Source organism: Protopterus annectens, chromosome 2.part1, assembly GCF_019279795.1.
Source record: "Protopterus annectens isolate FY-2018-M chromosome 2.part1, PAN1.0, whole genome shotgun sequence".
In the NCBI taxonomy this organism is placed as follows: domain Eukaryota; kingdom Metazoa; phylum Chordata; order Ceratodontiformes; family Protopteridae; genus Protopterus; species Protopterus annectens.
The window spans coordinates 1,093,345,503-1,093,372,002 of NC_056729.1; the positions used below are offsets into that span (position 1 = coordinate 1,093,345,503).

At 39.0% G+C, this 26,500-nt stretch overlaps 1 protein-coding gene across 1 annotated transcript in view; it reads right to left on the bottom strand.

The window, feature by feature from the left end:
• Positions 1 to 26,500, bottom strand: part of SLC25A27 (solute carrier family 25 member 27) — a 319,725-nt gene that overhangs the window by 38,626 nt on the left and 254,599 nt on the right. The window contains exon 8 of the mRNA XM_044062637.1: positions 18,487 to 18,589. Within this exon, the coding sequence (XP_043918572.1) occupies positions 18,487 to 18,589 (103 nt within the window). The remainder of the gene's footprint in view (positions 1 to 18,486; positions 18,590 to 26,500) is intronic.

Consider the following 26,500-nt stretch of genomic DNA (forward strand, 5'->3'; position numbering starts at 1 on the left):
GTTGAAGTCGCCCAATATAATGGTGTTTGGAGAGACCTTCATATTTTCCAGTGTTCTCAGGAAGGCCGAGTGGGGTTCCTGGGTTTGGGAGGGTGGTCTGTAGCAGGCTATAAACTGGAAGGCAGTTTTACCCACTGTTAGTTGCACATGGATAGTCTCTGATGCTTCGTGCTGTGCCACCAACCTGGAGGTGTGGGTATCTTTGACGAATATTGATACTCCCCCCTCCTTTTCTGGTTCGGTCCAAGTTTTGGGGCTGAAAAGCATGGTATGAGGTATAACCTGGTAGTGCTGGGGTGCTCTCGGGAGCCTTGAACCAGGTTTCTGTTACTGCACAGATATCGATGTTCTCCATGCTAAGGAGAGTTTCGAGTGCGTGCATCTTGAGGTTTAGACTTCTGGTGTCGAGTAGCATTACTCCTAGTTTCTTATCCCTTGTGATACCTATGGAGGTGGGTTTGTCTTTTGAGCCTTGCTTAAAAAAGGCATTATGGGGGAAGCAAGAGCCTTTGCCAATATCTGAAAGCCCAGGGGTGACAGGTGCAGGCCGTCCCTAGCGAAGCATCGTGGCTTGTCGAGCATGTCATCCCAGGCTGACAGGCATTGGATCCCCTTTATACATATATATATATATATATATATATATATATATATATATATATATATATCTACACACACACACACACACACACACACACACACACACACACACACACACACACACACATACATATACATGTATTTTATATATATATATATATATATATATATATATATATATATATATATATATATATATATATATATATATATATATATATATATATACATATATATGGATTCCATTCACTTGGTTGAATTTCATTTAGTCGAAAATGATTCCAGGCAGTTCACTGCACTGAAAGCTCACTTGGTCGAATTTTATTTGGTCGAAAATGGAATATAGCCCCTGCCCCACTGCAGTGCAACCCTGGAGTGAGAATATTAAATCAGGGTGTGTGTGTGTGTGTGGGGGGCACAGCCCCCCCACATTGGTAGGTGTGGGGGGGTGTAGCCCCCCACATAATTTTAATGTATTCACTGTTATCTGAAGGTATATCCATTAGAAATATATTGATATATATATCTTTAGTAAACACTATTGGCATAATGTGGGGGCACTGTGCCAAGTGAGCTTTCAGTCAAGTTAGCTTTCAGTGAAGTGTACAGCCTGAAATCATTTTCGACTAAATGAAATTCGACCAAGTGAATGCAATCCATATATATATATATATATATATATATATATATATATATATATATATCTATACATACAAATACTGCGGTGGTGGTGCTGCGGTAGCATTGTCGCCTCATAGCAAGATGTTGTCCCATTCGATTCTCAGCTAGAGAGTCTTCTGTGTGGAGGGCATACGTGAATGCGGTGTGCCTTCATTGAAGGTTGTGCGTCAGGGCTGGTAACCCAGTACGTAAAAATCCACTACCAATCATTAGCGGACCGGAGTTCTGCTGTGGCGAGCCCTAACCGGGAAAAGCCGAAAAACACAAACATAGATATATATATATATATATATATATATATATATATATATATACACATACAAATATGCTTTGACCAATATTATTAGCGATAGCTTCTGTTTTTTGAGGAAACATAATATGAATATATATTAGTTGATTCAGCAGGAATATTACATAAGAACAAAATGTTTGCAAAGTGGTAATAATCAAGAAGTGGAAAAATAACACAGATACTTAAGCAGTCATGTCATCAGACATTAAGTCACATAATCTGGGCAGTTGGCACAAGAGAGATGCTGTTGAATGAGCAATATTTGCCCATAAGCTGGAATGGCAGCTGGACAGCCCCAATAAACCCAGAAAAGTAGTGAAGGTATTATGAAAATAACTAACATATGCTGCTTTGAATGTTGAGCTCAACTCTCCACATCTGTATCCTCATGTGGGAAACACTGCATTTGAAAGGACCTTATTCAAGTCCAGAAGACCATGTTAGCTTAGATGGTGGCAATGTGAAGGCATTTATAAGCCTAGCCAGAATGTGTTGGCTTTCGCCGCCCCCTTAGATTAGTTCCCTGTGCCTCTGTCCAGCAGAGCCACTGAAGTGATCCCCGGGGTAAACTTTCTGTTTCCAATCCCCTCGTCAAGGTTTCTCTTGAAGAGGGTTAGCGAGGAGCTCTGCCTAATGTAGATTGGAATTTTGCTCCAAAGCATGGGAGGTCTCTGGGACAGGAATCTATCCCTCCAGCACATCCTATTTATTGTTCTGGTGAGACAGACAAAAAAGCTCTAAGTATTACAAAACAGTTTTAAGAATAATTTTACAGTCTTTAAAAATAATACAGAAAACAAATACACAAATAATTATACCACATTATACATAATATGAAATCATTGGTTAAGACAAGTTCTATGGCAATGATTTAATAGAGAAATTGTAGCCAGTTGTGCACAATTTCACAATTTTGGAAGACTACTTTACTCATGTTAAGTGTATTTTTCACTGGGAAATAATTTTATGAATGTCTAGTTTAGTCATGCAAGTATTCTTGTCAAAATTGGCTGTATATTCAATATTTACCTCAGACCACAGTTTGCTATAACTGCTTGGCTTGGCCTACATGGTCACTGTTAAATATTGTACACCTAACTGAAACATCTGTTTACATGGTATTTGCTTTGTATGTCTGGCATTAGCGCTAGCATAGTTTTTACCTCTTTTAGCTTTTGTTCTCTCTGTATATGAAGGTAACTGTGCACTCTAAGGTTACTTTGTAAAATCAGCATCCTCTTCTTACTAGGAATTCTTGCAGTGTTTTCCTGCTCGTTTTTTGATTGTGGGACGTTGTATTACACAATTGTTTGACATGATTATTTGAATGTTAGATACACATTTCTTTTACTATTTGTTTTCATCCATGTATCTCTTTAATTGTTAACTTGCTAAGCAATTACTCTGGTTATGATGTCAGCATTTTTCAATCTCTACCTGATGTATAGTACAAATGAAGTGAGTTTCTCCTGATATTAATTTATTATACATATTGAATGACTTACTGATAATAGTCCAGCAGTTGTAGTTGCTAAAGTGAATTTCCTCTGCTAATGTCTTACAACATAAATAGTATTACATGCTGCTTATGAGATAGTAATTTGTGCAGCTACCTAATACCAGCTTTGCTGCAGGCTTAATTTTTTTGCTTATCTTACTTCATATTGAGTTGTTGCCTCACAGCAAGAGGTTCTCCCGTTTGATTCTCGGCTGGAGTGCAGAGTGCCTTCTGTGTGGAGTCTGCATGTCCTCCCCGTGGTTGGGTAGGCGTTCGAAAGGCATGCGTAAATGGGCGTGCCTTCGCTGAAGGTTGAATGTTGAGCTGGCACCTCGGTGTTCGTGAAAATCTACTGCCAATCATTAGAGGACCGGAGTTCCGCTGTGGTGACCCCTAACCAGGAAAAGCTGAAAGACAAACAAACAACTTCATATTGTTTTAGAATAGTCATTTGTGAAACTAACTACTACTAGCTCTTGTTCCAGGCTTAACTTTATGTTGATTTTACTTCTGAATGCTATATTAACTTTTGCCTTTCCTATACCTGTTACCTTTATCCATTTATCTGCTCTCTTTTCCGGCTTTCATCTATTTCTTTCCCCTCTTTTCTGACTTATTTTATTCATTTCCTTTACCCTCTTAACCCATCCTTATTACCCCATTGCCTGCCTCGTTTCTCTGTCTTATCTTTTCTTATGGCTCTCCACTTTTCCCTCTGACTACTATCCTCTCATCTGTAAACACTCTTGTACATCCAGCTTCCCTCCCACTCATCATTTTCTCCCACTTACCCGTTTCTCTATAAATATTTTGATTTAAGCTCCTACATCAGCAGTGTGTAGCCCTCCTCTAATTCCCTAATCTCCCATTTTTATTTATTTTTTGGAAGTGAAGTCCATTTTACAGTGCCAGCTTGCTGCAATACTCACTGATAGACCTCTCTTCCTTTTACAAAACAGCAACTGATCACGGTGCATCTTTCAAAAGACACGGATTTATGTTAAGTACCACTGTTGATTCTTGCACTTGTACAGTCTTCCACAACTAGCTTTTCCCCCACATCACCGGCCATACTCCTATTTCACTTTCTAACTCCTCCATTACCCCTTCTTATTGTTTTTACTTTTATCCCAGCTGAACCTCTGTGCTCCTGCTCTATCGTATTAGTCTGTTTTAGCTCCAGTAAGATCACTAAATACATTCCCTTATATTTCGGCCCTTTATATATGCATTAGACTTTGCTCACCTGCTATTTGGACAAACATAGACCTGAAAAATAGAAAATGAAACAACAAATAAAAGAAAAATGAACTATAATTAACTTTAATCCATATCTAAGAAACTGACTTACTGATTATTTTGACTCCAAGTGAACAGTCACAACCTGGGTCATCCTTCGCTTTGCTCGGGCTCACTCTGCTCCCCTACCTGACACCCCCATTCCCACCCACCTTCCAACTCCGTTAAGATATACCCATCTACTAAATCTCCACCCTATCACCTCAAACCTACCCACACTCTATCTCTACGTACTAATCCGAACACCACCTCTAATTACATCTCAAATAAAATTTATCTCTGTCCCCTCCCTCCAACCTCACCTCATCTCCAAACTAATCTTCCACCTCATCACTACTCTAAATTCACAATTCATTAACCCATGTCCTCATATTCTTCAACCAGGCATTTCCCCTTCTTCTCCTACTGCTTCCTTCAATTTTTCAACCAGGCATTTCCCTTCTTTTATTACATCTTACCTACTCTAAGGTTATAACACCCTGTCTCAACCCCTTCCCTTTTAAATCATGCTGTATAACATCCTAACAACCACTTTACTTCTTCTTCTCTCTTAGTTAACCACCTATCATAACAACCTCTATAATCTAACACCTGCACCAACTCTCTCCCATCCTGACAATAATCATAACACCACCCTATCTTATCATATTTCTCTCTCCTTTTTCAACTTTTTCTCCCACCTCTTCAAAACCAAAAACCTAAACTTCCCTAACTCTATCTTGCCAAGACTCAAAGACAAATATCACTTATATAACTTCTACAATTCCAAGCTCTCCTTAACTGCTAGACTTACAATCAGGTAACATATACCCCAACCAAAGTCCCTCCACATCACTTCCCGCTACTAACCAAACAACATCTCTCTCCACCATCCCCATCTCCACACACCACTCCTCAACCCTTCCTTCATCCCCCCCAAAACCCTGTCCTTACCTTCCATAAATATTCAAAGCCTGTTAAACAAAATGACAGAACTCCACTCTTGCATCTCCCATTATTCCCCACATATCTTAACATTATCTGAAACATGGCTAAAACCTCATATCTCAAACAAAGAAATTCTACCACCAAGCTACAACATATTCTGACATGACAGAATCTCTAAAAAAAGGGGGTGGAGTTGCTATACTCTATTCCAAACGTAACCTCTCCCCCTATCCACCCAACCACCTGACTTCCACCCAGCTGAAATTTTAATTTTGAACTGTGACAAACTCCCATAAAAAAACTGCAATTACTTCCATATATATCCCTCCAGCCAATAATATCCAGATTCTAGAAAGCATACTATCTTGGGCCTCCCAAAACATAACTTAAGAAACTGTAATACTTGGCAATGTGAGTATTGACTGGAAAATACTAAATACAGACTCCCTTGTCCATAGCATCAATCTCTTTGGACTTACCCAGCTCATTACTGGCCCCACTTGCTTGAACAAACACTGCAACACTGGGAGTATCCTTGACTGGATATTGACTACAGACTCACACCTTTATCACAACTCCACTACAGTATCAGATACCATAAGTGACCACCTACCTATCCATCTGCACAACTTTACAGACACCAACTTTATAAAAACTGCTGTAAGCTCTCTACCTTCAACCATAGAATTTTTAATGAAATACTCTCTTCTATAAATTGGTCTTGCTTACACAGACTTCCCCTTAATGATGCAGTACAAAAATTTAATAACATTTTCTTAGATATTCTCAGTTCACTGGCACCCATTCAAAAAAATCAGAATAACATCTAATTATGCTCCATGGCTTTCTAAACACACCCATTTCCTTATGCATCAGAGAGATTCTGCTTGGAAAACCTGACGTAAAACAAAATCCCCCACTCACCATCAAAATTTGACAGAACTCAGGAACAAAACTAATAAGAAAAAAATTATTATAAGGCCCAAACTACTCATTACTCAAATCCCAAAAACTTCTGGAGAACTATCAACTGTATCCCTCACCCTGGATGCCCTCAAACTCCAAATCTTTCAAACAACTCAGTACAAGACACTGCTTCCCTCATAAACAGCTACTTCAGTGATACAATCCACAAACTGATCAATACTGATCTAAACTCCAACACTGCAATTGCACCCCAATACCCATGAATCGTACCCTTTTTACTTTTACAGGTATTCCCACCTCATATATTAAATCCCTTCTCCTAAAATTAAAACCAGGTTCTCCATCAGCTGACAATTTATCCCCCTTTCTCAAACTTGCACCCAGCTGAATAGCCTATCCAGTTTCAATACTTATCAATAGATTTATTCATGAAGCCACCGTACCTAATATCTGGAAATCCTTCTATGTAATATCACTACACAAGGGAGGCAACTCCACAGACCCATCGAACTTTAGACCAATACTCTTCCCCCTCTCAAAAATCCTCAAAAAATGCATTTACTCACAGCTCCTCCAATTCCTCATCCAACAAAACCTATTAACACCCACTTAACATGGATTCTGTGCAAACCATAACTACAGCCCTCTTGTCTTTCAACTCGTATAATGGCAGAAGCTCATGATAACAATCTGGTCTCGTGTATATTCTTAGACCTGTCAAAAGCCTTTGACACAGTATCCCATTCTATACTTCTAACAAAATAGTCAATCTTAGTCTCTCAGTCTCCACTCTTAAATGGTTTTCCAGCTACATTTCAAATACACTGCAGTTTGCCAGATGGCAATCCTCCTACTCCCCTTTGCTTCCCATACATACAAGTGTTCCCCAAGGATCCATCCTGGGATCCCTTCTATTCAACATCTTCACCAACGACCTGTATACCTCTTGGCAACATTCGTCTCCTATTCAATATGCTGATGATTCGGCTCTTACTTCCTCTTCAGAAACTATGTCTCAACTTCTCTCCATTACTCCAAACTTTTTCCTATCTGTTGAACAGTGGCACACTGAAAATCAGCTCATATTAAATCCCAAAAAGATTAAACCTTTACTCTTTCTCCCAAAATCACTCTTGCATCTCAAAACTACCATCACTATCTTATGCTTACATAAAACTATCACTAACGTAGAATCACACACAAAACTACTTGGAGTGATAATAGATGATCAACTCAAATTTGATCTCCGTGTTCAACAATCCATTAAAAAAACTAACCAAAAACTGGGTTATCTCTATAGAACTACTACTAGCTGTTGCTCTAGGCTTTAACCTTATGTTGATTTTACATCTAAATGCTATATTAACATTTGCTTTTCCTACACCTGTTACCTGATTCTAGACTATCTTTAGCTACTTACTATCTAGCCTCCTCTATGCTGCCGCAATTCTCACAAGCTTTCAGTCCTCACTAGTAACTAAGATGGAACTGTCCTACAATAAAAATCACTAAATTCACTGCAAACTTACCACATTCCTGTCACCACCGCATAGCTCTAAAAAACCTACAATGGCTTGAATTCCTCATCAACTACAACTCTCACAACTTCATAAACCGCACTTCCTACTCAACAAATCATCTGCATGCCCCTCCCTATCTAGTCTTATATCTCACTGTACCCCCTCTTGTCCTCTACGCAGCACAGACCAACATCTTTTTCAAATATACAAAACCAATAAAACTATTAGAAATGTATTATATAAATAGTCGGCAGCCCACTTTTGGAACAAATTTCTCCTCAACATAAGAAGCATTACACATTCTAACAATTTCAAAAAAGAACTAAAAAACTATCTAGCCAAATAATGGCTTTGACCCTGTCATGATCCCACATAAACTCCTATCTCTATCTCTGTCTACTACCTGTTTTTTACCTCTTTTAACCAGACTTTCAAGAGTTTAAATGCTTAAAATGCTCGGTCTCCTTTTTCCATGTATAATATAAACATGCTTAAAGTAAATCTCCCTGGAGATAAAACTTACTTTATCCTTCCCTACTATTCATCCCTTACTAATACTATCAAATGTTTGAACTTCTCTTTCCTTCTTATCCTACTTGTGGTTACACTTACTAACATAATAAATGAAGTTAATGCTAAATATTAGCTTTTCAACACCTATTTCCTAGTATAATAAGTGTGTGCTTAAAACCATCTCTCCCAGATGCTTGTACATTGTATGCAACTGAACATATAAATTAGCCTGTTTTGTCTCAACCACACTTGTAAATTGTTATATATTTAGACACTGGAATTGTATTATTCTCTGTAAATATTTTTTTCCCTGTAAAAGGCAAAAAAGAAAAAAAATTGTCCTTTCGTGGCTTTTTTGACTGTTCTGTTTTTTAATAGAATTATATATGTATTACTGGAGCTTTACTCCTCAGGTCTCCACTGAAAATGGGCTTGTGCTCAGTTCGACTAACCCGGTTAAAAAAATGTCAAATAAATAACAGTTTATAGAGACATTAACGGTAATTTACTATAATACAAAGAGGATATGCAATACGGAGTGAAAGAAAAGCAGGCTTTTCATATATTTACAGAGAAAGACAGGTGAGAGAAACTGAAAGAAGTAAGGAAGTTAGTGAAGGGAGAGCAAGGAAATGTAAGGTATTAACAGGTATTTATTCACATTTAGGGATATAGTTTATCCTGGTGTTAATACAGAACAAAGCCAGCTTTGGTTTGGAAGTCTTTCAGAATGATTTTGAAGGATGGCAAGGAAGGTACTGATCTGACAGATACAGACACGGAATTCCAGGCCTTAGCAACATAGTACGAGTACAGACAATGCCCAGCAGATCTGACATGCTTGTGGACAGAGAAGTTTGGTCACCAGATCATAATGACCAACTGGGACCATAGCTGTCTAAAATGTTATTTAGTGCTTGACAAGCAAATGGATTGTGGGTAATTTTATATGTGGTAAGATGCTGTATATATTTCAGTTGCTGGGATAATTCCAACAGATTTACGCTTTTTAGCACTGGACAGTTGTGTTTTCTGAAAGGGGTATTGCTGCAAACTTTGTTACATCATTGTTAAAGTTTTGATTTTTTTGTGATACCTGAAAGTTATTAATGAAGGGAGTGTCATGAATAAGTGTACGGAGGAGATACGTTGTGGTATGTGTAGCTTTAGTTGTGTTGAACGGAAAGATTTTGGCTCTATACAGGATCCTTGTTTTTTGATGAGTTTTTCTTATGCAATTTTGTATATGCAGGTCAAATTTAAAATAATCATCCACTATCATCCCTAATAATTTGCTATGAAGAGTGACTTCAATGGTTGTATTATCAAGAAAGAGAACTTTATTTTTTTTTCATGGGAGAGGGATTTGGGGAAAACAGTAACAGTTTTTTTTTAGGGTTGTGCATGAGTTGTAAGTTACAAAGCCACAACACCAAGTTACCTTTCACTGAAACTATTTATATGGGGGGGGGGGGTGGATAATATTGCAAAAAAAAAAAAAAAAAGCTAATAAGAGGATTTTTGTGAGGGGGAGCTCTTAGATTCTTAGACTGGGTTATTATTGGTGGTACAGTGAAAGTTCATTAACTTACTGTTATGCAGTCTTAGTCTGTTCAACAGAAAGGTTTTGATGAAGCATGGAAATTGAAAAAATAATTATGTACTTTGGTCTGAAGCTCTCATATCCTGGGAGTAAGGGTGAGGACTATCACAAAACTTTTTCAAAAATGAAATTCAGTGAAACTGTGCCAGTGGGATCACACCATGCATGAGAAAGCCTGCCACTCAAGAACTTCAGGATCTATGTGGAAGGGGTTGTTTTCCAAAGGAAGATGGGGTACAGTACTCCTTTAATGAAATCTTTATCCATCTTGTGCTGAACTACAGTCCTGTACTCCTCAAGGTCAGGATGGGGAAAATGGATCACATATGCATCATGATAATGAACTGACTGAGACACAAATAAAACAAGTGGTTAAGATTGGTCAGAATCACATGCAACCTCACATCAGCTAACATGTGGTACCACTCCATTCAAACAGAGAGCCATTTCCACTTGAAAGTATAAGCCTGCCAAATGGAAGGCTTTTTGGTAGCTACAACCACTTCACACCCACTCACCACTCTCCCCAGAAAGAAGATATGGTGAGATCAAAAGACCTACATCTGCTAGGGACCAGAACAGTTTCCTGTACCCCCTCAGGGTATCACCAGCTCTCTTGGAATAGAGGACTAAATCCATGACTATGCCTGACTCATTTTCAACTAGTGGCTCAACTGTCTGCTGGAGCTTTCATGGAGGAGGACAGGATTGACTGGGATTTGCTGGCTCATTTCTTTTAGGGGGAGGAGTGAGACCACCCCTAATCTGTTCTGATAGCTTTATTCTCATATTACCTGGATCTGCCTTTTATTTTTTCTTGATTCTTTCTAGGATTTTTCAAGTCTTATTGTAAATACATGATGTCTCACAATATTCAAAGATGGGCCTTATCAGAGAATTATGTAGGGCAAGCACTTCTTTCCCCCTGCTCACAGGAAACCATAACATATTCTAGTTATTGATGTTCCATTAGAGATAAATTTGACAGAGGTGCCAATAAATACACCGAGGTCTTTGACTGTATCCACAGTTGCCGGGTGTGGCAATCTATGGCATAAGGATATATGTGATGCCTACTGGTCAGTGCACAACACTGTATTTTTGGTGGTGTTAAACAGAATAATTTCCTGACCACTTAAACAACGAGCCCGTGAAGTGCTGCATTTCTTCTTGTTTGATAACATTTGTCATCATGCCACAAATCTTAAACTCATCAGCAAATTTGCTGAGCCATATACCCTTAGGACCTGTGAAGGTAATCATAAACATATTTAAATAGGAAGAATCCTAATACAGATCCCTGAGCTATATCTCTATAAATGGTCATACTATTTGAAAGAACAGATGTAATCTTCACCCTGCACGTCCCTTTGTAAAGGTTAATAACTCAACTTATTATGTAATCGTATTCAGTTTTTGCATTACTGGTAAATATATTTATTTTATTTATTTATTTATTTATTTATCTATCTGACATTTGTTGACTGGGACAGTCCAAATGGGACAAAGCCCTTTTCAGCGAAGACCCAGGGAGAAAAGTTCCAACAATATAAACATAACTAAGAGATGCATGTTACAATAAATGTATAATACAGTAAGAATAGCAATATATGAGATAACAATAAAGAAAACAAGACTTATATACATTATAGTTAAGCAGATAATAAACACGATGATGGCACAGACATGTAAGAATACTAGATAGTGGGACTAAGTATATTAATCAGTTACTAACTGTAGACAACAGGAGGAGTAGTTAGTAGTAGTAAGTTAAGAGATAGTACAGCAGAAGTCTGGAACAGAGAGGAGAAGTAGTAGAAGAAAGTCAGGTGCTTATAAGGTTGAAGAAGCAGGTTGATTGGAGAAAGAAAACAAAGAGGGAGGTAATTAGAGTTAGGAAGGAGAGAGGAATGCAGAAGAGGAGAGATGGAGAGAAGACTGGATTCAGGTGGAGTTTTTACAGGCACATATCCAGGCGTGGTTTACATATTCTTTGAGAGAGGCCTTGAATTTGTAAACTTGAGGTATACTTTTCAGGGTTATGGGAAGCTTGTTCCATTGAATGGTGGGTATGAGGCTGTAAAGGTTCTGTCCAACAGATTTTTTTAGGTTTATGAGTCTGTAACAGAAATTGATCAGAGCTCCTTAGTGGTCACGGAGGGATATAAAGTGAGACTAGAAGAAATTCTAGTGCAGGAAGAAGGTTTAGTGATGATGGAGTGGATAATGAGTATTTGAGTAACTTTGAGATGGTTAGGAAATTTTGGCCAGTTGAGTGACCTGAGGGCATGACAGTGGTGAGATTTGGATGGCAAATTAGCAGCAAATCTAGCTACTTTATTACAGGTAGATTCAAGTTTAGTGAGAAGAGAAGACTGATGGTTTGTAAAGATTTGTGAGCTGTACAACAATTTGGGAAGAAGGTAAGCATTGGCTAGTGAGATTCTAAAGCCAAGGGTTAGGAACCTTTTTTTATATATAGGAGGCCAAGCTTTTGGTGGGTTTTCTTAATACAGTGATGTATGTGAAGGCCAAATTTCAGTTGGTCATCTATGATTACTCCAAGAAGCTTAGTCTAGTTATCAGGGGTGATGTCAGTGTTATTAAGTGAAAAGATGTTAAAAGAGGATTCGATGTGATAGAGGGTTTTGGAAAGAAGAGTAAGAGCTTTGTCTTTTTGGGATTGAGTATTATTTGGTTATTAGTAAGCCAAGTTGCTGTATGTTTGAATGATGTTTGTGTGAGGGTGAGTAGTTAAGTTGGATTGTCAGCAATGGATATAATAGTATCATCGGCATACTGTATGAGGGAAGACTGGGGACAGGATCTATGTAGTTAGTTGGTGAAGATGTTAAAAAGGAGAGGTTCAAGAATAGAGCCTTGTGGGACATCAGTTTTGATGGGGCGAAAAGTAGATAGAGCAGAGAGTCATTTGGCGGATTGCTGACTATCAGAAAGGTAACTGTTAAACCAGGATATAGTTGCTGAGGAAAGGTTGAGTTGAGATAATTTTGAGAGGAGGATAGTGTGGGAGACAGTATCAAAGGCTTTTGAGAGATCTAAGAAAAGACAAGACACAAGTTTATTATCTCAGGCAAGGGAAATGGTATTGCTTAAGGAAATTAGAGCAGTAGAGGTGCTGTGATGTGGCCGGAAGCCATGCTGGGTAGGGGTGATAAGGTTCCATTGAGTGAGGTGGGCCATGAGTTGTTTGTGGATGCAGTGCTCGAGCATTTTTGAGAGGGGGGAAAGTATGGCAATTGGTCTAAAGTTAGGAAGTTCTGTGGAATTTCCACCTTTGTGGGTGGGTATAGTAAAGAATTATTTTCCAAAGAGTAGCAACAGTGGATTCAGTGATAGAGTGGTTAATGAGGATGGAAACAGGGTATGCTACTGATGAGGCAGCAACTTTTAGGAAGAAAGATGGCAGAGTGTCAGCTGATGGGGAGCATGTTTTAAGTTTGAGGAGTTTTTTTAATGTAGCTTGTGGGATTTGGCCTTAGTGAGAAGGGGGAGTGCTGTTGTTGGATAGTTGTGGGTGGTGAGAGATTGGATAGGTTAGAAGTTTGCATATGTTTGCTAAGAGTATCAGCGAAGTCAGAAGTGAAAATGGATGCAGTTTCAAAGGGTGTATTGTGAGGGCAAGGACTGGGTGTTGAGGGATTGCATGGATAGCGTATTTGATTTATAGCGTTCCAAAGCTTTTTTAGGGTTTCTAAATTGTGTAGTCAGGGGTTGGTTGTAATAGAAATTTCTTTTATCATCATTAATGCTTTTTTTAGTTAGATTATGGAGTTCCCTATATATATGGAAATTTGAGGGAGACTTAGTCTTGGATCAAAGTTTCCAGGCAGAGTCTCTCTCTCTCTCTCTTTTTTTTTTTTTTTTTTGTTAATAAGAGACCGAGTAGAATTGGTTAGCCAGGGGGAGTTTTAGGATTTGACTCTAATAATTCTAGGAGGGGCAAGGAAGTTGAATGTGTTAAGGAAGATGGAGTTAAAGTATGAGACAGCTTCATCAAGAGGTAAGGTAATGAGGATGGACAGTCTATAGCTGAAAGAGCATTACCGAACAGCTCAGGGTTAAAGGTGGGTAGTTTCTGACATACTTTAAATTTGTGGGGTCTGGAAATGTGGGGGTTGAGTCAGATGATTCGTACTGGGCAATGGCCACTGATGGAGTCAGGTAGTGTTTCTGGGTTGTGATACAAGTTATGGTTAGAAACTAAGATCCAGTCAATGATAGAACTAATATTGGTAGGTTTATGATGGAAAGTGGGAGATGAAATAAGTTGTGTGTAGCCAAAAAGTTTAATACAGTTGGTAGGGGAGTTAGAGCAGAGGGAAGACCAGTTGATATTAACATCACCTAATATTATGGTCTTATTGGGTATGTGGTCTGACATCCACTTTAGAATCTGCTCTAGTAGGGGCATGTTATCAGCTGGTGGTATACAGATGGTGACTATTGTTATTGTTTTTATGGTTGCTGGGTTTACAGTTGGCAATCAGAAGCTCAGCAGGGTAAAAGGAGGGAGGAGAGTTAGGAAGGGGGGTAAGGGTAATGTGGTCTGAGTACAGAATAGCAACTCCACCTCCTCTTTTATGTGTTCTATCAAGACGCAGAATGTTGTATCCAGGGGAAGAATTTCATTATCAGTGTTGTGTAGTTTAAGCCAAGTCTCAGAAAGAGTAACTATGTTAGGGGAGTATTGAGCTATCCAAGAATGAAATTCTGTTATCTTGTGAAGGATACTGTGGATGTTGATAGAGTAGCAGCAGAGATGTTTTGGAATCAGGTTAGGAGTATACAGAGGGATTTGTGGGGTAGTGAAAGGACCAGGTAGGTTAGTTAGTGGACCAGAATTAGGATGAACATCACCAGAGAGTTGGTGGGTGTTGAGAGGATGGAGGAGAAATGATATAAAGGAGTAGAGAGAGATATATTTTTGTTTTCTTCTGTACAGTGGATAGATTTTGGGAGGCAGTTTAATTTTGAGGAGATTATATTCGGTACAGGAGAAGAGTGAGGGTGATATAAAAGAGCAGTACTAGGTGCTGAAGTGTGAGATGATGTGAGTGGATGTTGGAGAGCAGGGATGGTGGATTAATTGAGGGTGGTATGAAAGAGAGAGGCTGCAGTCTTGTGATCATCATCCCTCCTATTAATTTTTATGCAAGGGATAATTGTCCTTAAGAGTATGTGCAATCCTGTCTCAGGTAATAGTCAAACCTGTCACCTCCGAAATAGGCTTTGTACTTTACAGATTATTTTGCACACAAATGAACACAATATTCTCCAGGATAGGTTACTGATATCTCTCCAGTAAAAACACCCTATTCCTTGTCTTAGATTCATAGGTTCATAGGTGTGTACTACGCTAATGGCCCTGAAGCCTTTACAAGCCTAGCCCATAGGATTACCCTGGCATTGTGCCACCCGACCTTAGTTCCCAGTGCCTTTGTCAAGTAGAGCCACTGGAGTGATCCCTGGGGTAAATTTTCTATTTCCCATCCACTCATCAAAATTTCTCTTGAAGAGGGCCAGTGAGGTGCTCCACTTGACATGCATGGGAAGTCTATTCCATAGCATGGGCAGTCTCTGGGTTATGAACCTATCCCTCCAGCTTGTTCTGTTGATTGTGGTAATAAGGTTGAGGTCTCTGGAGCATGTAGTGCTGAGGGATTGGGATTTCTTTAGATGTAGTATTTCTAACAGAGCTGGGTCAGACATGGCTTTGTAAGTCAAGCAGAGATAGGCCCTAAGTAGGCAATATGAGACAGAGAATAGTTGGAGTTTTTTAGTCTGGCCATATAGGACAAGTGTTTAAGGCCTAAGATCCTCTCTGTGAGGTATTTTTGCAGCCTCTCCAGTTGTTGTACGTGTCTAGTGAGGTACATGCCAAATAGGGCATCGTACTCGATGATTGGCCTAATGAGGGAAGAGTAGAGGGAGACAATGACCTCTTTCTTCCTGGATGCAAAACCCTTAGTAATGAGATATGCCACATAGAAGGACTTTCTGACCATAGTGGCAATGTGGTGGTCAAAAGAGAGGTTGCTGTCAACCTGTGTTTCCAGATCTCTTATAACGCCTTCTGTGTTCCGTAGACTACCATTGATGTGGTAATTCATGGGAATTGGGTTTTTCCAAAGGGGATGATGACACATTTTTTGGCATTGAGGTTAAGGCCATGGTTCTGACACCAGTCATTGGTCTCAATGAGGCCTTTCTGTAGGATGTCAGCATCACATGGGGAGTTAATTATGGCTCCCAGCTTGCACTCGTTTGCAACCTTTGTCAGCCAGAGTCCCTTTGTGTTGGCCTGGACTTCAGAGAAGTAGATACCAAACAGGAGAGGACCCAGGACCAAACCCTGTGGGACTCCACTCGTGACTGGTCGGCAGTCTGACTTGGAGCCAGCTACTTTCACACTCTGGGTTCTATCTGTGAGCCAATTTTCCCTGCGTGAATCTTAGCTAATGCAACTACCAACTAGTTAGACCACACTAGCATATCAAAACACAATTACTGTTTATCCTTTAAATAAGCTAACAGAAGTAGCCTGAGCAATAACTCATTGAACAGACAAAAGCCAACAGTTATCGGTGCACCACTCCACTGCACATACAGTTAAGCTAATACAAAAACATTTAATTCAAATAAATCACCAGCCACGGCAAAATCAAACATACAATCAGTTTTAGGGTCACACAGGGAAAAATATGTTAAAACAGACAGCTGACATAATGAATCACTACCGTTAACAACCACCTTTTTCTACTTTTCACATAGGATTAGGGTATGACATCAGCTGACTCCTCCTGTCTCAAGACAGAGCCACTCTCCTACCTTCTTCAGTAGTCAGGCCTAACTGTGGCAGGTCTTCTGTCATGCAAGCCATCCATCTCTTGATTGGACATTTTCTTCTCCTCTTGACTTCTTCCTGTCTGTCCAAAATCTTCATTACCAAATTGTCTTGTGCTTTCCTGCACATGTGGTTGAACTACCGTCATCTTGTTCTCCTTGATGTTCGCTGCAACTGGAACTGTTTTGGCTTCTTCACTGATGTCTTCATTTCTATCCCAAAGTGTTCATGATACCACCCTTCTCAGGCAGTTTATCTCGCTGATCTCGACCTCCCTCTGCTGTTGATGTTTCTTTGCCATAAAGAAGCATTGGTCACATCACTTTTAGCTTCTTTGGTATTCTTCTGTCACTCACTACCCCAGACACTTTCTGCCAGTTGGCTGCATCACTTCTACAACTTGACCTACTCATTGAGACTTCAGTTCTCCTCAGGCACATCACCAAGATAACTGAAGCCGTTAACCTGTTCCACTGTTTTCACTTCTGTTTCAGTTTTTAGCTGCTTCTGATTCCCCCATTTGCTGCCACGACCATTATATTGTCTGCATTTGATTTTATCCCACTTACCTTCAAATCTTGCATTCCATTCCCCTGCTATTTACCAGAAATCCTGATTAGAGTTTGCTTGTAGTGCCATATCATCTGCATGTGGCAGCATTGTTGATCTGTGCCCTCTAGCCTGTTTCTGAATTTAATCTATTAGCAGTATGAACAGGAGTGGACACAGAGGTGAACCCATAAGGACACATCATCTGCATGTGAACTCTTCTTTGAGTTGGCTGTGGTGGTGCAGCGGTTAACATTGTCACCTCACAGCAAGAGGCTCTCTGGTTCGATTCTTGGCTGGAGGGCCTTCTGTGTGGAGTTTGCATGGCCTCCCCATGATTGATTGAACTTTAAAAGACATGCACGTAGGTCAATGAGTGGGTGTGTGCCTTCCCTGAAAGTTGGGCACTGGGCTCGCAACTCAACACCATAAAAATCTACTGCCAATCATTAGCGGACTGGTGATCCACTGTGATGACCCCTAATCGGGAAAAGCCAAAAGAGTGGTACATGCACATGTTTGAATGTGTACTTGCGTTAAGGAAGAGTGACTGAGAGGGGAGAGATGGCTGTGCTAAAATGATGTAGCACACGTAGCTAACTAATGCAGGAGGTGCTGATCTGCGCACACGTAGCTAACTACTGCAGGAGGTGCTGATCTGCGCTGCAGTAGCTAACTAATGCAGGAGGTGCTGATCTGCGCACACGTAGCTAACTACTGCAGGAGGTGCTGATCTGCGCACACGTAGCTAACTAATGCAGGAGGTGCTGATCTGCGCACACGTAGCTAACTACTGCAGGAGGTGCTGATCTGCACAATGCGGTAGTTAACTGCTTTTCATAGACATGCAAATGAGCCAGTATTGAGGTCTTTCCTCACAGCAGCAAATATGTGTTTGAAACAAAAAACTCCACATTGTATTAACAGGACAGTTTTACCATGTCCCATAGCAATAGGGGTTTTCATGAATCCCTGGGACTATATCCTACATGTACATTTGTTAATGTGCAGCCTTGCACTTTCAAAATAATTTGACTTTCTTGATATCAGGCAAGACATGCACTAGTGTTAGTCTTACAGAAGCAAGAACAACAATAACGACTAAAACAATCAAACTGCTCTGGAGCTTTTTTTTTAATTTTCACATCCTTTATCAGTACAGAAGTAGGTAGACAAACATTGTGAAGCAAACTTGTCATTTAAACTCACCATTCTCATCCAGTTAGGTACAAAACCTTTGTACAAAGACATGAATCCTTCCCCTCGAACAGACTGAATAAGGCAGTCTATGGACGATTTGTACAGTAGTCCCCTGGGGAAAAGATCAAACAATGAACAGACAAACAAAACAAAGGAAACTGTAGGAAATGTGCACAAACCACTAAGATAAAAGTGAAATGATTTAGCAGTATCAATCACTTTAAATGAAAAAAAGTGTCATGCACAACAATTAATACAATTAAGACCCCTCGCATTCCATACATTGCTACAGATTTTTACATGTACTGATTACTGTCCATCTGTCCAATACTGTGCATTATAGTCATTCATTCCCCTAATGGAGAGTTTAGTTCCACCTGTTTCCCATATGAGATGAGAATTTCAGTGCTCAATGGCCACCATCTAGGCAGCCATCATTTTTTTTTATTTTTACTTAAGTACTACTGCTATTCCTTGTGCTTGTCTACTGCAGTGAACAAGGGGGTGGGTGTATATGGGGAAGTCACCCACTTCTCTGAGTAGCATAATTTGTCAAAATACCCTGACCCTAACCTGCAGACATATACATTGTGCTGTGTTTATGGTGTTTACCAGAAATAATGATTTTGCATACCCTGACCCCCCACTGCTATAATTTGTTATTATTTTTCTCACTCTGATTTCTTCAGCATCCAGGCTACTTATTCCAAAGTCCATGCTACTCCTCACACCTTGGATACTGCAGTAAGACTGTTGACTTCTTCCAGTAACAGAAGCCATCTTCCCAATGCTCAGCCCAAACATACCTTACTCATTATATATCCACGTCAAGTAACCCCTGAAAAAATGAACTAACTGATTAATAGATTGCACATCAACAACTACAATGCTTACTGAGATGTATGTTTCTGGCTACACTTTTGCATTAATGTGGTGCAATATTTTCATTCTGTCATTATATATTCACCTGCTTAAGAGCCCATTAAGCAAGCTTCTAATAAAAAGATGGACTACACCAGATCTACATACCTATTTTCTTATTTCCCACTACTGGTTTACTAAATATGATAGGCAATGTAGTTTTTATGTAATACTAAACTAAGCACTAAGCACAATAAATAAAAGATACCATAAATAAAGATGGCAATGCACATCTCAGTAAGCATTTATGTTATTGATGTGCAATCTATTCATAGGTTCATAGTTTAATACTAAGCTAACTGCCCTTGTGAGCCATTTTAAGCCTAGCCAATTATCTTTTGTGAGACTCAAACCCTGCACCTGGTGTGTGTAAAGCAAACACCTTAGCCATTAAGCCACCCTCCCACCTGATTGATCAGTTATTTCATTTTTTCAGGAGGTACTTGATGTGGATATATAATGAGTGAGGGATATTTGGGCTGAACACTGGGAAGTTTGCTTCTTATACTGGAAAATGATTTTATACTTAGACTATATGGATTACAGGTCCTATGGATATGGCTGATGTATGAAATAGATGCAACTGAATATATGGAGCTCTACTGATTTCTGTTTCTACCTCTCAACCTACTGATCTGACAAAAATAATACTAATAAAAAATCTCAATTCGATTTCATTTTTATAACTGTATATTTACTTTATGGCCACGTAAAGAACATTCAGGACTCATTACATCAAATGCCTTTTTAAAACTTGTTAACAGTAAGTAATCAGGATACTACCTTTGCAAGTTTAGACTTGTCTCCATAGCATACAGCTATAAAATTACAAAATGCAGACTGACACAGCAGATCTCAAACTCAGTGCACCTTCAGAAGATGCATTTATTTTAAAAGTGTACCTTCTTCAATCATTGCCTCTCCCCTCATGCTTCTTATTCAGAGATACTAACAGACTGGATGTTAGGGCCATAGTTTTTTGTTCTTATCCATAACTTAGCAGCCTTCTTTATACTATCTGTCTCAGGTAGCTTCCTCCTAGTAAGGAAAGGGTACTAGGGTAAAATCAGAGATTGTAAAGTCATCTCCAGTGAAACAGTCAGTCCCATACTTAAAATACTGGTAGCCACATTCAGCTGGAAGCAAAGATCAGAAGTAGCTCTAAGATCAATGGAGACTAACTGAAGACCTGGAAGTTACCTGCAGCCAATGAAATTAAGGAAATACATAAAGCACCCCAAGAAAAAGAGGAAATTGGTGAAGCCAAACAAATTTCAGTATCTCAAAACAGCATGGGTGAACAGATATGTAGCAGAGTGAGGTATGGAAATAAAGTACATAAAGAAACTGGTGGGTTAGTGCAAAATTCAAGGAAGTTATCAAAAGAAAGAAAGAAAGGAGCGCTGGAAGACGTAGAAGATAGAGAAGACAGACCAGGCTAGGAAGGAATGCTGGTTGGCTAACAAAGTGGCTAAGACAGCAATTGCTATGGCAAAGTAAAAGGTATCAAACTGTATCAGCTTCTGAAAAAAGACTTTAGGAGGTGGCACAAAAAAGTTCTATCAAGTTGTAAGGCAGTGCCAGAAAGATAAAGAAGATATTCGTCAGGCCCTACTCACAAGGAACACAAACAACAACCTGCTCATCAATCTAGATGACATGCACACAGATGGAAGGAGAATTTCAAGAAACTAATGAAGAAGACCCCTTATAAGCTGTACTGCCCCATGCCCAGCTTACAACAAAAGGGGAAAAAAAACACCTAAAAGAAGTATGGAGTGCAGTAAGGAAAATTAAGTCAGGAAAAGTAACAGGCTCATATGAAGTCACAGCAGGTATGATCAAGATATTGTGTGTCTGGGGGAAGAAATGGTTCCTGAGGAATCTCTTTGCGGTATGAAGAGAGAGAGAGAGAGACAGAGAGAGAGAGAGACACGTATACCTCCAGATGAGAACAAATAAGCATTCTAGTGCCAGTGTACAAGAACAACGGGGACATTCACAAATGTAGGCAGTACAGCGGCATTATGATCCTATCACATTGTATGAAAGTGCTGGACAGAGTGACTGATAAATGAATATATAATAGTAGAAAGTATGACGAAAGATGATCAGTTCAGATTCAGATAATGATGCAGTACAACCTACCTAATTTTGCTGTAAGATAGAAAATGGAAAAGAAGCTGAAAATGAGGAGACAATTCATTTGAGCATTCTTAGATTTGATGAAAGCGTATGACAGAGTCTCAAGAAAACTGATTTGGGCAGTTCTGTCATGATTCAAAGTGTTGTAGACATTGATCAACTTAGTGCAGTGAGCAATGACACAAAAATGAATTATTCAAACTCAAAGAAGGGTTCACATGCAGATGATGTGTCCTTTTGGGTTCACCTCTGAGTCCACTCCTGTTCATACTGGTAATACATTAAATTCGGAAACAGGCTAGAGGGCACAGATCAACAATGCTGCCACATGTAGATGATATGGCACTACAAGAAAACTCTAAAAGGATTTTTGGTAAATGGCAGGGGGATGGAATGCAAAACTTGAAGATACATGGGATAAAATCAAGTGCAGACAATACAATGGTTATGGCAGCAAATGAGGGAATCAGAAGCAGTTAAAAACTGAGACAGAAGTAAAAACAGTGGAACAGGTTAACAGCTTCAGTTATCTTGGTGATGTGCCTGAGGAGAACTGAAGTCTCAATGAGTAGGTCAAGTTGTAGAAGTGATGCAGCCAACTGGCAGAAAGTGTCTGGGGTAGTGAGTGACAGAAGAATACCAAAGAAGATAAAAGTGATGTGACCAATGCTTATTTATGGCAAAGAAACATTAACAACAGAGGGAGGTCGAGATCAGAGAGATAAACTGCCTGAGAAGGGTGGTATCATGAACACTTTGGGATAGAAATGAAGACATCAGTGAAGAAGCCAAAACAGTTCCAGTTGCAGAGAACATCAAGGAGAACAAGATGAATGTAGTTCAACCACATGTGCAGGACAGCACAAGACAATTTGGTAATGAAGATTTTGGACAAACAGGAAGAAGTCAAGAGGAGAAGAGAATGTCCAGTCAAGAGATGGATGGGTTGCATGACAGAAGACCTGCAACAGTTAGGCATGACTACTGAAGAAGGTAGGAGAGTGGCTCTGTATTGAGAGAGGTGGAGTTAGCTGATGTGACAGACTGTTCCAATCTGAAAAGTAGAAAAAGTTGGTTGATGACGGTGGTGATTCATTATGTGAGCTGTCTGTTTAACACATTTTTCCCCTGTGAACGCAAAGCTGACTGTAGATTTGATTTTGCAGTGGCTGGTGATTTATTTGATTTAATTTTTTTTTGTATTAGCCTAATTGTATGTGCAGTGCAGTGATGCATCAATAATCATTGGCTTTTGTCTGCCAGAGTTATTGCTCAGGCTACTGCTGTTAGCTTATTTAAAGAGTAAACACTAACTGTGTTTTGATGTCCTAGTGTGGTCTAACTAGCTGGTTGTTACATTAGCAAAGACAAGGAAGGGGTTGCTTGTACAGAAGAAATATTAGTAACCCATCCTGGAGACCACTGTGTGCATTTGTGTGCAAAATAATCTTGGTCAAGATTATGCTAGAAGCTGTAAAGTGCAAAGCTTATTCGGAGGTGTCAGGTTTGACTATTACCTGAGGCAGGATTGCATATTTACTGTATACTCTTAAGGATAATTATCCCTTGCATAAAAATTAATAGGAGGGATGATGATCACAAGAATGTAGCATCTCTTTCACATACAATTTGATGGCAGTAATGGTGCACAGATGATTTACATCTTCTTGTATGAAGAACGGGGCATATGCTTTAAGACAATACAAGAACAAAAATACCTGTACAAAGGAAATGCTTGGCACTACAACAGCAAAAAGATTATTTTAGTAAGAGTAAGTTTCAGGATATGATAAACAGAGCTAAGTGAATGCTTATAATGATACACTGTTTTACAGGGGGGGTCTATATTACCCGATCGAATGTTTAGGTTAGCAAATACCTAAACGTCGACCTGGTAATATTTAAAAATTAAAACAGCGAACAGCAGATTTAATGTAGGGAATGAATTACCTCGGCCACAAAAAAAAATTTTAAAAAAGTAAACCAAAATAACCAAAATGACGTAAATATACCACCTCCGAGATCGCAATACAGTGGGGAAAGGGGCAAAATACGCATAACGGCCAAGGGTATTCTTTCCCTGTGTTACATCGGCCGTTCACGGTTTTATCAGTTCAGTGTCTATGTATTCGCTAATCTAAACGTTTCATCAGGTAATAGGAACCCGTTTTATAGTGATTTCTGATTATATAAGATCATGTAAGTATCTGTGTTTCTCACTGTGGAGTAATATAGACTGTTCTTTTAAAAAAGCCCAAGTGTTATAGACCATTTCACTTCAAAAATAACAGAGATGAGGTGTATACATAATACGTACATACATATCTATTTCTATAAATATATATATATATATATATATATATATATATATATGTGTGTGTGTGTGTGTGTGTGTGTGTGTGTGTGTACATAATTTGTGTGTGTATATATATATATATATATATATATATATATATATATATATATATATATATATATATGTGTGTATATATATATATATATATATATATATATATATATATATATATATATATATATGGGTCTACCTGATAACACCGACACGCCAAAACACAGACAACGAAATAACAGACATGAAAAAAAAATGAAAAAAAAAGAAAGTTCAAAAACACGAAACTTCACATGTCCGACAAACCAAAATCCCGACAATCAACAAAACACCTTTCCCGAAAAACACACACAACACAAGCACACCAAAAACCTTACAAACCTACACTAAACCTTACATACACAACTATCTATGCACTAACCTTAACCCAAACCCTAACCCTAAGGTCCGTCACTATCACACACTTACCTTACCCGCACCCTAACCGTAACTCACTTAATCCACCCCAACCCTCCAGTCCATCACTATCGCACACTTACCTTACCCGCACCCTAACCCTAACTCACTTAACCCACCCCTAAACCTAAAGTCCATCACTATCGCACACTTACCTGACCCGCACCCAACCCTAACGTCCGTCACTATCACACACTTACCTTACCCACACCCTGACCCTAATGTCTGTCCCTATCGCATACTTACCTTAACGTGTCAGTGTTCTCAGTGTTGGGATTCTCAACTGTCGGTCTTCTCCGTTGTCGATCTTCCAGTATCCTCGTTGTCGGCGTTGTGGAATTTCGGCATTTTCAGGTAGACCCATACATATATATATATAATTTGCTTAAAATAATATCCCTTAACCTATATAGCGAATGCCACTCAAATGCAAACAATGTAAGTAATACGATGCTAAAGTGATTTTAAAATACAAAATATGCCCATTTGAATTTTGTTTTACCAATCAGAATCAAAGAGAATGCATTGTAAACTGTATTCCATCCCCTTCCTGAAATCACTGTTATTGGTCAGATAAAATAAAAAAATGTCATAGACACTTGAGTGAGGCTTCTTTGACTCTGCACCTAACAATGAACATGATGTGCCAACAGCTCTGAGGAGGACTAATGCCTCCTATCCTAAATGACTGTTCCAAAGGGTGTAGAGAGTAAGTTAGTCACTAGCTGATACAATGAGGAAGCACTAATATTTATTTATTTATATTCGTTTATCAGGTTAGTGCACTGATCTCAGTGGACCATTTGCAGGCAATGCCTGGGTGAATAGGACTATATAAAAAATTAATAAAACATATTTACAGATAATATAAAGATATGTGTGAAGACTGATAGAGATGGGTGAAGGCTGCCAGCCTAGCCAGATACAATTGTGCAGATAATTCTATCATTTGTAAATATGAATGTTGAACTACAAGCTTGTTTTTTTAAATGAAAGAATGTGCTGTGAAATGCTGAACTTAAAACAATGTGGCAACATTGCCCTCTGCTGTAAAGAAAGCTAAGTCAAGCATTTCTTGTTGATCTTTTTAAATTAAAATTATTTCATGGCCGCCTTTGATGTTTACAAGTTGGCTCCAGTCCAGCTAGATGAAGGCTTCCTGCCTATTGTTTTAAGGCTAAAGTTAATGACCAGAATTTACATGTGGAATGTCCTTTATTGCTCTAAGTGTAAAAGAATGTAAATGCAGTTTATATCAGCCTGGAAACACCAGGAAAGTGTGAAATTATGTAATGTTTTATCAGAACTGCAGTTTCAATTTAAACAGTGAGAACCAGTGATTATTAAGCATTTTTGTCTTGAACATCCAACTCAGCACTGCTTTATGCTCTATGTAAGTAATTTATTTTAGAAGTGTGTTTTCTTTTAGCAACAGCTAGAAAATTAGAAAGATTAGACTAAATGCTTTTCTGTGATATCAGAACTGTATTACTGATTTATTTTAAGTATTTCTGTGTGATCTCTGAACTCTTGACTAGCACTGTCTGTGTAGTAAAAAGTATTGTCTTGTGGTTTTAATTATTTATTATTAAATATTTTAAAACTTTTAACTGTGGCTGGTTTGTGTAAAGATAATTTAAGCTCTGGAGTACATTGTATATTTATAGAGTTTACTGTCCATGCCACTCCAAATAAGCCTTGACTGTTTAGTCATATCTACCAATTGGATAATAATATTTCACAATAATAATTGGACACCCTTTTAAGGGCCTTTGAGTAGCTGATAAGTATTATTGGGTGGTGGCAGCTGGTACTACCATATAGTGGGTACAACTGGAGTACCTGTGCCAGCCTTCTCCAGGAGTGTCTGTGTTGTTGTATAAACCCTTATCTCAAAGTGCATGTGTGTGTGTCAGCTACTTGGGCAGGGACACAAAGCACTGGTTGGACAGAGAGAGTGCTAGAGGTTTTAGCTTGCCCACTAGGCTGAGATCTGGACCCTATAGCTGTGCCAGTGGGGAGTCTTATTGGGGACCTGGAGAGTAAGGGAGCGACCAGCCCCAGACTGACTGTGATCTCTGTGTGCTCTTAAGAGAAATTGCACTTTACTGCGTGTATTTGTTATCCTTTCCTCATATATGAGATGTCCTCTCT